A 13,426-nucleotide genomic window follows, 5' to 3' on the forward strand; every position below is an offset into this window, starting at 1 on the left:
CATCCTCCCAGGGCCTACACAAGATGAGGCTATGTCAACAAAGAACTAGTACATATTGTGGGCTAGATCACCCAAGGCTTTCCCTGAGGCCCAGAAGTATGGAGACAGAAAGTAGTTCCTTCTCTAAACCAGGAACATGCTTGGCAGAGCCAGAAATGGCCTGGCGCCAGGGCCTTGGGGGAGCTGTGGCGCTGGATTTTGAGAACCTTTTTCCACCATAAGGGGCTACTGGTTATCAGTCCCCAGACTGCTGCATCCTCCTCTCTGACATCCTTGAGGTACCCTCTGTTCCCCTTGTGCACCACTGATTAGCTTCCTGCTGGCTTTGTCCCATGACGGCTTTTTGCTGACTCCATTCCATTTTTCTCCCTAAAATAGTGTATAAGATGCTGTACTTCTTAATAAGCTTGCTTGGCATAAGACGCTGCCTTTACAGGACCCCCTGACCCCTGCTGTCTTTATCTTTCTCATCTCCTAGTCCTCCCACTTAGGACCCTGCCTGTCACTGAAGAATGACCTACTGGTCATTCTTCCTACTGTAGGCCCTGGTAAACCAGGTTGGCCAACCCTTTGTCACCCTTTCCAGATCCCTCTGTGTCCTTCTACTGTGGTGGCCAGAAATGAATACAGCAGTGTAGAGTGTCCCAAGGAGTCAGGGAAGGAGAGTAGAGATGCCATCCCAGATGATTTCCTGCTTTTTCCTCCTACAGACAGGCGAGGGTTAGGCTGTGCTAGATCCTTCGGTCCCAAGTTCATTCAACTTGTCCTCAGGACCATGACACTTGGAGGAGGCGTGGCCAAGGGTTGAATGGGAGTGTTCTGCTGAGAAATCCTGCAGCAGAGAGGCTGGTGGGGTAGCAGAGGGGTAAAGAGGCCAGACTGAGTCTCGGGGAGCTGGGTCCAGTGTAGAACAAAGAGGCCCTTGTGCTGAATGGCCCACTCGCTCCTGAGCTATGTACTGCGAGTGAGGACATATCACTGTGAGATGAGGGCTGAACTGCCCCCTCCCGCCCCAGGTTTGCTCACTCTGCACAGCAGGTGATAGGTGACCCCCGGGGACTGCCCACTCTGGTACCTGCTCTGTTCATTTCCCATGGACTGCCTGGGCATTCTGGTCCCTGAGCACCCCTGCACCTGGCTTCAGGCTCTGAGGGGTTTTATATTAATGAATATAATTCTCAGTGGGAACTGATCTTCTGATTTGGTGTAGCCACGGGACCCACCCACCTCTACAGGAAGCTGGAAGGGATAGACAAAGAGTTCTCTGAAACATGGAGCTTCACAGGCACTGCCGGAAGCCTGGTGTTGCTGGGAGAAGCTCCAGAGTCAGGTTGGAAAGTCCAGTCATGCTTGCTCTGCAGCAGCCTTAAACCAAGGAATCCCAGGTGTTCTTGGCTAGGCTGGTACCAGGGCATGTCTATCCTCCTTGCTCCCTAGCTGGTGGCTGCAGACTTGCTTTCTGGGCCCCAAATTTCTCATTTCTATGGCGAAAACTACCACCTATGCATGTGCCAAGGTGTTGAGGCTCCCGCAGAAGAGTCTGCCTGGGTATCGCAACAGCCGCACAGCTTACAGTAACATTCAGTGTGCTCTTTAGTTTCTAAAAGTTTAACAATTTTCAATGCAATGATGTGTGCAAAATGTCCTCAGAGCTGACATTTTAGACGGTCCCTTTCTTTCCCAGCCCAGCTACTGTGCAGGCGCTGGGGAGGGAGAGAAGTAATTACAAGGCTCCTACCTCCTTCCTTCCACTTTCCAGTTCATTGCCTGAGCTTCTTAATATACAAGGGTCTCCTGTGGGACACGAGGACTTAAAAAGTTCACGGGCAGAAACGCAAGCCCCTGTTCAAACTGGTCCTCTGAAAAACAACAGGAGTGCCAAGCCTTTGCCAGCGTCTGAAGACCAGCCCAGGCTAGACGGCTGCTAACCCATGATCCCACGTCCTGCTAACCCATGATCCCACGTCCTGCTATGGGCTCTTTACCACTGATGTTCAAGCTGCTCCCCATACCATGAGGAGAAGAAGGGCCAGCTTCCCTCATCACTGCCCCACTGGTGTCCCAACATTGGTGTCTCTCACCCGGCTGCCCTGGGCTCTTGCTAAGCACTGCTTGCTGCCCCTCCAAGTATGTGAGCCTATGACAACCGATTAACACACCAAGGACTAGAACAGCGCCTCATGAATACAGACCCTAGGATGCAGCTTGCCTATTTTTTCATCTTTCTAAAGCAGGGTGCCACCTTGAAGACTCAATGGAGTCCAGCCTCTACATGAGAGGCAATATCAATTTATCGGCCAATATCTGATGGCAGGAAGCGTCAAGAGCTCTTAGAACATCAGTGTTACTGAACTCAGATCGTGTTTTCTAAGTCAGCCTGTGTGCAAGTTCTTGAATTTCCACCTAACTTAAAAGGCGCTGCTGTGCTGAAGAGATGGCTCAGTGGTCAAGAGCGTTGGCTGTTCTTCCAGAAGACCCGAGTTTGGCTCCCAACACCCAAGTCTGGCAGCTCACAACTGCCTGTACAACCCCAGCTCCTGGAGATCCTACCAAAGTCCTCTCTGGCCTCTACAAACACCCGCACTCATATACTCATACCCACGGGGACCCAGACATATACGTAAATCAAAATAAAGTCAATCTTTAAAAACGCTGATGAAAGAGTTAATGAATCGTGCTGGAGTTCAAGAACTTTAAACTTAAAAGAAAACACTATACTAAAAGGCAAATCTATTGGATAGACCCAGTGCCAACATACATGGTCACTACGCAGAAAAGGAAGTTCCAGGACTGGTGTCTGATCCTATTTGTTAATAAAAATAATATGCACACACTGTACTTGAGAACGTGACAATGTGCATGCGCACACCCATAATGCACTGAGTAGTACCCCGAGAAGATGGAGAGATGGTCACTTTTACTTTAGACATACTTATATTTTAAACACGATTCTTCTACAGCACATAGCCTTCTCACAATAAAATGAATAAAATACCAAAGAATGCCACCAACACACATGTACCCTGATTCTTTTAGCTGCTGCTTAATTTTTTTTCTACTTCGCTACTGTTAGCCAAAGTTTCTTTACCATGTGCAGTTTGGGGAAAGGAGGTAAGGGCTTTCCTAGCCAGGAAAAACTGATGAGCTGGCCAGTGTGCCAATGGGCACTGGAACACTGAGCAAACACATATTTTCCTTCCTTGGTTAATTCTTGTTTGCTTTAAAAGATAAATAATTAAGCATGAACTGCAGAGAATAATATAGCAAACACCCTTTCCAAACACTCCACTGTGGTTTTGTTGAATGTGGGCTTTCTTTAAAGGAAACAAGGTTACAGGCACGGCTGGAGCACCTCCCTCCACTTGTCTGGACTGTTGTATTTTAATCATATCTGACAGATGAAGCTGGTACTTTTTCCCTATGACAGGATAGTCTGGGGCAGGGGTGTGGGCAGTTAAATCAGGCTTGCAAAGAAGACTGCATGGCCTATGGTGCTCACCAGATAGGTACACCACAGCTGGTAAAACCAGGGAAGGGGAGACATACAATATTTAAGCATTTAGCTCCCCTGCTCATGGCCTATAGTGAGAAAATATAGTGGTTAACACACGCACAAGGGCAAAAGGTGTAAACCAAGGGAACACGGTTAAAGCATAAGCCAGACCTTGGCTTCCAAGTTGCATACAATGTGAGTAGACCAGTGAAACTGTAGCCTGGTCCTCTCGCAAAACACTCATTCCTCTAGGCTCCTACGTTACTCCTCTCTATAACATAGGGCCTTCAGAAGTGAGGAGGCTAGGAAGTTCCCAGGGAAAGAAAAATCACACTGATGTTAAATGTTCTGATTTAAAACTTCAATGCAGGGCTGGAGAGATGGTTCAGCTGTTAAGAGCACTTGCTACTCCTTCAGAGGACAAGAGTTTAATTTCCAGCACCCATGTTGGGCAGCTCCCAACCACCCATAACTCCAACTTCAAGGGATCCAACGCCATCTTCCGGCTTCTGTGGGTACCTTCACCTGCACTTGCATGCATACAGAAACATGCGTACACATGAACAATAAATCTTACAGAACAATAAACTTCAGTGATTGTGGGGAGCTAGATTGTGACAGATCTCCAGGAAAATTATTTTGGCCGATCTTCAGCATGCTAAATATTCATTTACTTCCCAGGTCTTTGTGTGACCTGACAACCTTGTGACTAAGTGATAAAACCATTTAGAATGTATGAACAGATCTCTAGCTTCCACCAACTGGAAGGCTAGGAATGCCACCAGATAATATCTGAGGTCTGTAGTAGAGATTGCCCTACTTTGCTGTAGCACACATACCCGATGTTAATGTATTTGAAAACTGAGTGATTTTCTTTGTTCTGTTACTATAAAACTTGATGGAATTGTTACTAGTTAGCATGTGGTATTTGAATCCATGTTCCCAGGCCATAGTCATTCACATTCATCCCCAGAATAATTCCTTATTTCTTTTTGACAGTGGATTTATTTTATTTTTAGCACAGATATATATGTATGTATATACATAAATATGTAAGTTTAATGGACAAAGAAATTTAAAAATTAATCAATTCATTTTCACTCGGAAAACGCATGTTCTTTCATCCAATAGAATAGGTGTTAGAGATACAACGGTCTCACTTGTCCTTATAGATTCTCAAGTCTAATAAACCCACAGGAACCAGAAAAGTGGTACATGGTGATACTCGAGGGAGATGGTACTATAAGAAAATGCAAGAGGCCATGACCTGGGCAAATGAATCAGGGAGAGCCCTAGCCTAAAGAGGTAGAAGGACAGTTCCCTGCTAGGGAGCATGCTTCTGAGTAACTGAGTGGTTCAGGATACAGTCAAGGCAGAACAGATGTGGCTCAGAAAATACCAGCCCTAACAGAGTTGTTATAAAATCCAGGCTTTTTCTCATATCCAAACCTGTGCCACCATACAGAAAAATGGGGAGTGGGGCAGTCTGATTTTAAATTTTGATGTAAATTTCAAAGATGCAAAGAGCCAATATTCACTTGACGATGGTCCATTTCCATTTAGGAGGGAGCATTCTAATCAGCCCAAGTCAACCTGGCTAAGTGCTTGGTCTACATCTCTATCCCTAGAAGCCAGAGTGAAGGGCTGGGGAGGGAGCTCAGTCAAGGGCTCATTGCAGGAGGACCTGTGTCTGAACCCACAAAGAAAAGCTGAGCGTGGTGGCACAGTTTCAAAAGCCCTGTGCTGGGCAGACGGGGACAGCAGGGTTCCTGAGCACACTGGTTAGCCATCCTACCCTAGTCAGTGGGCTCCAGGCTAACAAAAGACGCTGTCTCAGAATAACAAGGTAGGAGCTGGAGAGATGGTTCAGCAGTTGATGCTCTGGTGGAGGAGTCGGGTTCGGTTCCCAGTAGGCATACACACCCAGGGGGTTACAATTGTCTATAGCTGAGCTATACTCAAGTTCCAGGGGGCATCTTAACCCTCTCCTGGTTGCCTCAGTCACTGAATACCCATGGTGCATATACAGACACACAGGCACAACACACGCACATACATGGTGCCTGGGAAATGACATCCAAGGTTCACTTCTGGCCTCAATATGTATGTGCACACAGGCATGCCCCCTCCCCCATACACCAGTGAGGGAGCTAGTAAGACCCACCGTATACAGTCTGGACGGCTTTGATGAGTCTTGGAGAGAGGTACGTCTAGCTAACCAACATGTGACTCCCTTGGTGATTACAGCCGCATCTATCTAATGAGTCTGGCTTCATGTTGAGGCCTGTAGTTGTCATTCTTGGTTGCACGTTAGAATCACTACAGAGACCTCGAGAAACAGTGATGCCCTGGGTATGGCCACATCTGTGGAGGTGACACCAAAGCAGGTTTCCGAGCTCTGTACAACACTCTCATGAGCACCTAAGACAGGAAACTGCTGCTCCGGTCACTCTCGCCACTCAGCCTCCTCAAACTTCACTGTCCCCCACCAGTCCTCTCCCCTCCTCACCCCTCTGGGACCTAGTGAAAAATGCAGATTCCTGGCACATTCCAGAGTAATAGGCGTTCTCCTTCCATTTAAAGAGGACTGGCTGCAAAATCTTATGGAGCCACGGAAGTCCAACGATACTCTGAATTACATGTGCTCTCAATAGATAGCTGAAAAATGTTTAATTAGCATCTAAGGCCATCTTCCGTCAGTATCTCTGTCACCCTCTTCTCTGGCTCTCCCATCTAGAGAGAACTCGACTCTGTAGAGTTAAGATTTGCTACCCACGGGAAAAGAAATCCTATGACAATGTGCCCTATTTTCTAACCAAAAAAGCACCCCCAGGTCTCACTTCTCTGAGCCTCTGCACTGCGCCCCTAAATATAAACCTTCTCATGGGGCTTGCCACCATGCCAGGGTGTATGGTCCAGGCTCACAATATCCATCTGCAAGGGGGCTGCAAGCTGGCATGCAGTCCTTTCTCCAGGGTTCCATGAAAGGCCACCGCTTTCCGGTAACCAGGTGACAAATAGCCTTTAAAAAGCCTGACATTCTCCGTAATTAACTCCCCATTGTTCCAGGAGCCAATGCAACCCCGCTAAGCCACTTCCAGCTGATGGTGGGGGCAGAGCTGAGCGTACCCACACCTCTCTGGTCACAGTATGCTCCTGCACACAGAGCCTCAGCCCCCAGAAGCTGGCATATCCGTCTTCCGCGCTTTCCTCTTTCCAGTCACTAAGTGGTACTTACCCATGTCAAGATGCCAACATCTGATTCCAAGTCAGAGGGTGGGCTCTGAAAACCCACAGGCAGAACTGGAGACGAGATGGAGAAGCAGGGGAGGGGAAAAAAATACAGCAGGACCCACAAGTAGTCCAAGTCTCTCTTCTCTTTCTCTACAGAGAGGCACCGTGCATATGAACATCTGCAATTACTAATGACAGTCACAGTGCAGGTACTGTCTTTGCTGCGACCCTCCCCTCTCCTGCACTTGAAAAGAGGGACACCTAGAGATTCACTTTTCTCAGCTGTCTGTGCTTTTCCCCGGTTGAAGCACGAAGCCTTTCCTGCTCTGTGATCAAATCTAATCCCACCCTTCACTCTGCTTTTAATATGCTCACACTGGTTTAGGAAAAGGCTCCGAAAAAAAAAAAAAGTCCCATGGCACGCAAGCCCAATCAACTCTGTTTAAATAGGCTTTAGCCATTCAGTCACTCAGTAATAGTCGCCAAGTGCTGATCTGAGCCCCTGAGAACACAGCGACTCACATAATGTAGTAAGGTAACCTGCTCCGTTCCTGAATGCTAACAGAGACACAGACTTGCTAGGTGAAAGATCTGGGCTTAGCAACAGAGCGAGATAAGAGCAGGGAGACTGGGGCCTCCAGGATAGAGGGTGGGTTTGGCAGAGCGCTTGCCTGCCAGGCACTCAACGCTGGAAATGACCACTTGCCTTCCACTAGCACGGTGATGTCTTTCCAGTATCACCAACTGCTAAGTGACTATGGGCCGCCACACCCGGGGAACTGGGAGCAGCGAGGTGCCTTACAGCAAACACGCTGGCTACATCATTCAAGAGTGGGGCAAAGGGACAGACACATAAATGCGGGGAGCAAGCACTCCCTGGAGAGACTAGAAGGAAGCATCATCATTCTCACGGCAGGGCTGTTCAGGCAGCACAGCATAGAAAGGCCAGACCCTGGGCTCCATTAGTCCTACAAGGTGGGAGGTGACAGTTCATCTCTTCACATGAGATGAGGCTCTTGTTTCCAGAATGCCAACAGTTAATTTTTTTTTTCTGCCATGGTTCACTAGTCCTGAATATCCTCAAAGACTGACAGGAAATTTTTGCAGTTAATTAAGATGTACATTTTAAGAAGCTATGGATGACCCAGGATCTTTTCTTTTCTTTCTTTACTTTTTGCTTTGCAGTTTAAAAGACATTAAGTTACTTTTCAACAGACAATTGGTTGCCCACAAATACCAGCGTCTCCCTCCAAAACTGAATATATTTTTTTCTATCACCCAATTGATTGGCTCCTTTCCACACGCTGGTAGGGCTCTGAGGATTTTCGGCTCACGCGGTCAGCGCTTTTCACTTAGCAGGGGCTGGCTTGCCATGCACTGTAGGTCCTGCTCAGGGTAGCCTCTTTGCTTAAGCATTTGTGTGACTCTGAATTCTTTTACGTCAACCTTAACAATACTTAAACTGGACCATTGAGATGCTTCAAGGGCAAAGGTGATTGTTGCCAGGCCTGAGGACTTGGATTCAGTCCTTGGGGTCCACATGGTGGAAGGAAAGAACTGACTCCCCAAAGTTGTCCTTTGACCTTTGACCTCCACATGATGTATCCTCTCTCCCTCCCTCTCACACAGACACAGTATACATATATATATATATATACACATACACTAGCACACATACTATACACACATATACACTTGTGTGTAGTGTGTGTGAAAAATGTAAAAACATGCACAAATTATAAACACTGAAAAGAGCACTCCACCCACCCTCCCGACAAGAACCCTGAAGGTTTTTATACCAAGACTTTATATATCAGTTCCTTATTTACAATGAGTTGAACCGAACACCCGGAAGAAAATGACTGAAATTGTATATTTGAATGTATAACTCAAAATAATAAAGATTATTTTTTTATTAAAACCAAAACTGGTGAAAAGGGGAATGGAGCAAATCAGGAAGAGCTGAATAAGCCACAGTCTAGGGTCTGGAATTCTGAAAGCTCCAGGGAGGCCAGTGTCCCTGGTGCAACATGAGCAGGAGGGGCTAGGGGAGGCCTGAGGAGCAGAGCCGCTGGGGCCCTCTGGGGCTGAGGTGGAAGCTCCGGTCCTCACCCTATCACACAGACCTCAGGCTTCACAGATACAGTGTTCACTTCTGCAACACTTCCAGACCAGAAGGAAGGGTCATACAATTCGGTAATAACAAGGAACTGTCACCCCTAGAAGGACAATGGGGAGAAGAGGACCAGAGCCCAAGGTTGATATGATGGGGGTATCATCTCTCGGTCATACTTTTTGTTTCTGAATTGTAGGGTAGCAACAGATGTATTAAATTACAACTTAATAAGGCACAGAACAGCGTATGAACTTGTCCTATAGAGTTATACTACAGATCACGGAGCCTTCAAATTCATAGCGTATGTTTCTCTGGACCTGAGTTCAGAATTTCTCTTTATCTTCTCTGCTGCAGTCCTTCCAACCCTGCTTTAGGAGGTTGGGTTGTCCTTGTTGAGAAGGATGAAAACACATCCTAACTCTGTCCAGTGAGAAATCCAACAACGGTCAACACAGAAGCTATGAGTGATGGAGTATCGTGAACACCTCCACAGGACAGCTGTGCGGGGGGGGGGGGGGGCCCTCCCCAACCCGGGCACCAACTCAGTGCTAGCTGCAGAGTGTGTGTGTGTGTGTGTGTGCCCTTAGTATATTTAAGGAGATATTTCTAATTATGCATGCACATATTCATCATCAGATGCTTAAGTTCCCTAAAATCTCTATACAAGCGAGACAGGAAGCCCTACGGATATTGAAGAGCAATGATCTTAAATACCTGCTGGGTTCACATTTTCCATCACGAACCATCTGCGGCCTGGGGTTGAAGGTGTCACATTCCCATGCTGTTCTTGCCCTGCTGGAGGTTTGCCCTGTGTAGGATGATTTAAAACAACAGTGAGAATTCAAGGCCACCCTTAGCAGCACACAGAGTTTGAAGCCAGACTGGGCTACATAAAACCCCATCTCAAAACAAAAGGACCAAAACTGAAACAAAGTAACAAAACCACCACTGAAAGTTAGGTGAATTTTCTTAATATAATTTAGTTTCTACTGAAAACGGCCACTTGGGACTATTCAACTGTATTTTGTATAACAGGTCCCTCACAGAAAGCAGGTAGCATCTGAATTTTTTTTAATAAACAAGAATATATTTCAAGTGTGCCAAGAAAGCTAACTATTTAAAGGCCATCTTGTGATTTAGTATGAAAAATTAAAATTATTAATGAAATATTTTTATCAAAAAGCAATCTAATCCCATTGTCTCATTTGTTCCAACACTGGGTAAATAATTTTTATACAGTACCATCCATTATTCCAATGACAGATACAGTCTGGGTTCCAGATTCCTTCAGGCTTTAGTACCTGACAGATTCTAGACGAAAGACATTTGATAAATGAATAACGGGTTAAAAGTCAACTTCCAGGGATTAGAGAGATCATAAATTTAAGAGGGTTGTTGGCAAAATAAGCAAAAAAAAAAAAGCCTTTATTCTAAAAAAAATCCTCAATGTTAAAATTAAAGGCATCTCATGTCACATATCTTGAACAATTTAGATGGTGTGAGGAGAAAACAGACTGGATCTCGAGACCATAAGGTCTCATAGAGTCCTCTCTCCCTGCTGTATTCCTGGCTCTCTCATAGTTTTTTTTATTGTATAATCTCCTCAAGCTTAAAAAAAATGACCCGATTATTGCTGAAAATGGCCCAGAATATTTACAAATTCTTTCAGATTTCAGTTTTATAAGAACCCCTATTTTCGTTTCTGGGAAGTAGAGACTTTCTCAGGTATTTCCCTAAGATTCTGTTCTTTGGGGTTCAAGAACAAACATGCAAAGATGTTTCCTTTCATCCTGAAATTCCAATTCTGCTTCAAGATGAACTATATCCTAATTATCCAGGGGACGCAAGGTAGAAAGCCATTTTCTCTTTGTGTCTCTTCTTTTTAACCCACTCACCTAAAAAAGATGAAGTCCTGGCTGGTGATCAGCAAGCCAGAACGAAGCTGACCTGCCTCATTTTAGCCATGTCTCAAGCCCCACTCTGACAATTCGAACAGACCAATGCAAGGACCCAACTCCTTGTGGTCCAGAGCCTCTGTCTTGTCAGGACAAATTTTTTAGACAATCCAGCTGCTCAGAACCTGGCTGCGTGACTTTGTATTCACCGCCCAGCCCTTTCCTGCCTGGAGTAGACTTAGAAAAAAGCACCAGCCTTTGGAAAACCTTTTTCATGTTTCCAGCCAGAAAGTGCAGAAATTGATGTCTAGACCTTCAACTTCTGTCAGGCCTCTTGGTGGAGAAAGTCTGAGGTGGAGCACGCAGGACCTGCTGGCAGCTCTCCTGCGGTTCCAGCGGGTCCTTCCCGTGGCGCCACAGGAGTCGCGCTCAACCGTGCGCTCACTCGGAAAAGCTGCACAGGTTCCTCCCTCCCGTCCTCTCCCGCCCGTCCGTGTCCCCCCCCCCCCCCCCCCGCATCACGCTCCCGGGACCCAAGACGGAAAATGTTCTCCTCTTTCCACCACCCCCAAATTTACAAATGCAAATCCCAAGCCCAGGGTGGCAGAGGTAGATGATGGACGGTACAAGTATTACTGATTCCATTCATCACTGCATCCCGCACAAGGACGTCGCCTCGTTGCATAATTAAGTGATGAAAGCTCTGCCCGGAAAGCTCTCCATCCAGGGACGTCTTTAAGTCGCCCCAGCACGTGTCGAGGTAGCTCGGCAGGGAAAACCGATTCCATCACCCTCCTGAACACCCGGGATGGGGGTGGGGGACTGCACCTCAGAGAGACCCGCCGTCCCAGGGTTTCCAGCTCACCCTCCGTGCAGCCGGTACCCGCGCGCTCCTCCCCGTCTGTCGGAGCTCCGCTCCGGCCTCGCGGGGCCTGTGGGCGTCCCCGATGTCCCGGAGGCCAGCCCCGCCCCAAACCTTCGCGCCGCTGGCCACGGAGCGCGGGGTGCAGGGATGTAGCCACGCCGGAAGGAGGAAGCCGAGTGCGCGCTGGCTCCGGGGCGCGAAGCCGCCGCCCACCGTAGCCCCGGAGTGCGGGCCTGGCCCTGCGCGTCGCCGCCCGCCCGCGCGCGTCGCCGTCGCCGCCGCCGCCGCCGTGCTTGCGCGCGCGTCCGCGTCGCAGGAAGCTTGGAGGAGGCAGACGCAGCCATCATCCCAGGTCCTCTGGTTCCCATTGGTTCCCAGCTATCCTCCTGTGGAGAAATTGAACAGATGCACCAACAACACCGTGCCAGAAAACACCTCTGAGAAGGCAAACAAAATCCAAAATTTAGAAAAAGGTAACTAAAAAGGCAAACAAACAAAACCCCACATAAATAGATCAATAATCCTTCTGAAAAATTTTTAACTTGGTACAGCACAAGTCTGTATTCTTCCTTAGTTTTTTAATTATGCTTTTTTCTTACTGTTTTGTTGGTTTTTTTAATTTTAATTTTAATTTTTTTTATTTTTTGAGACAGGGTTTCTCTGTGTAACTTTGGAGCTTGTACTGAAACTCGCTCTGTAGAACAGGCTGGCTCGAACTCACAAAGATCCGCCTGCCTCTGCCTCTGCCTCTCAAGTGCTGGGATGAAAGGTGTGTGCTACCACCCGGCTTCTGCTTTTTTTTTTTTTTTTTTTTGACTCAGGAGTATAGGGCAGAGTAAGTATCAGGCACCATACCTTCCTCTCTCCATAATTTCTTTTTAATTAATTCTTTTTATTATTTTAATTATGTGACTATGTGCGTGTCCGTGGATGTGTGGATGTGCACTTGAGTCCGGAAGAGTACAGGATCCCTTCCAGCTAGAGTTAAGAGGGATTTATGAGTTACCCAATGTGGGTGCTTAGGTTCTCTGCAAAGGTGGTACCAGCTCTTAAACACTGTGCCATCTCTCCAGCCCCATCCGTAGTTTCTTAATTGTCCTGACGGAACTTTTACTGGGTCTGATTAAAGCCTGCTTAAGAAGCAGGGACTCACTCATAAGTGGCTTTTAGACATAAAGCAAAGAAAACCAGCCCACAAATCACAATTCCAGAGAACCTAGACAGCAATGAGGACCCTAGGAGAGATATACATAGGTCTAATCTACATGGGAAGTAGAAAAAGACAAGATCTCCTGAGTAAATTGGGAACATGGGGACCTTGGGAGAGGGTTGAAGGGGAGAGGAGAAAAATGTAGAGCTCAATAAAAAATCAATAAATAAAGAGAAATACTTCAAAAGAAGAAGAAGAAGAAGAAGGCTGGCTAGCTGGGCATGGTGGCACACACCTTTAATCCCAGCACTAGGGAGGCAGGCGGACAGGCAGGTGAATCCTTGAGTTCAAAGCCAAACTGGTATACAAAGCAGGACAGCCAAAGCAGCACAGAAAAACCCTGCCCCCCCAAAAAAGGCGGGGTTAGTACAGTCCTGTCCCCGTTCCCCCCACCCCCCGCAGATAAGGTTAAGAGGCTTCTGCAGGAAAACCTTTACAAAGTGGCAGGGCTGGTTTCTCCGTAAACTCATCTCAGAAGGAGTCATCTGTAGACTAGCAGAAGGCCTCCCCATGAACAAAACAAACAGCGACCGCGGGGAGTATATCACTGTGATCGGTGACATTGAGGAGACCCCTGTGGTCTGTGACACTGGCTCAAGAGCCTTAGGTTTAG

General features: G+C 47.2%; 1 protein-coding gene across 2 annotated transcripts in view; it reads right to left on the bottom strand.

Annotated features, from left to right (window-relative positions):
* Chst10 (carbohydrate sulfotransferase 10) overlaps positions 1-11,720 on the bottom strand; it is a 30,768-nt gene extending 19,048 nt beyond the window's left edge. Inside the window, exons 1-2 of one of the 2 annotated variants that reach the window (XM_085679545.2) lie at positions 11,604-11,720; positions 9,558-9,651 (exon numbers count right to left, since the gene is read on the bottom strand). In XM_085679545.2, the coding sequence (XP_085535671.2) occupies positions 9,558-9,579 (22 nt within the window). In that variant the 5' untranslated portion in view covers positions 9,580-9,651; positions 11,604-11,720. Of the gene's footprint in view, positions 1-9,557; positions 9,652-11,566 lie in introns of both variants that reach the window. The other variant, XM_085679546.2, reaches the window with a different exon arrangement.
* Positions 11,721-13,426: the final 1,706 nt, after the last annotated feature.

The sequence above is a fragment of the Myodes glareolus genome, chromosome 18, assembly GCF_982192425.1.
Source record: "Myodes glareolus chromosome 18, mMyoGla1.1, whole genome shotgun sequence".
Taxonomy (NCBI): Eukaryota; Metazoa; Chordata; class Mammalia; order Rodentia; family Cricetidae; genus Myodes; species Myodes glareolus.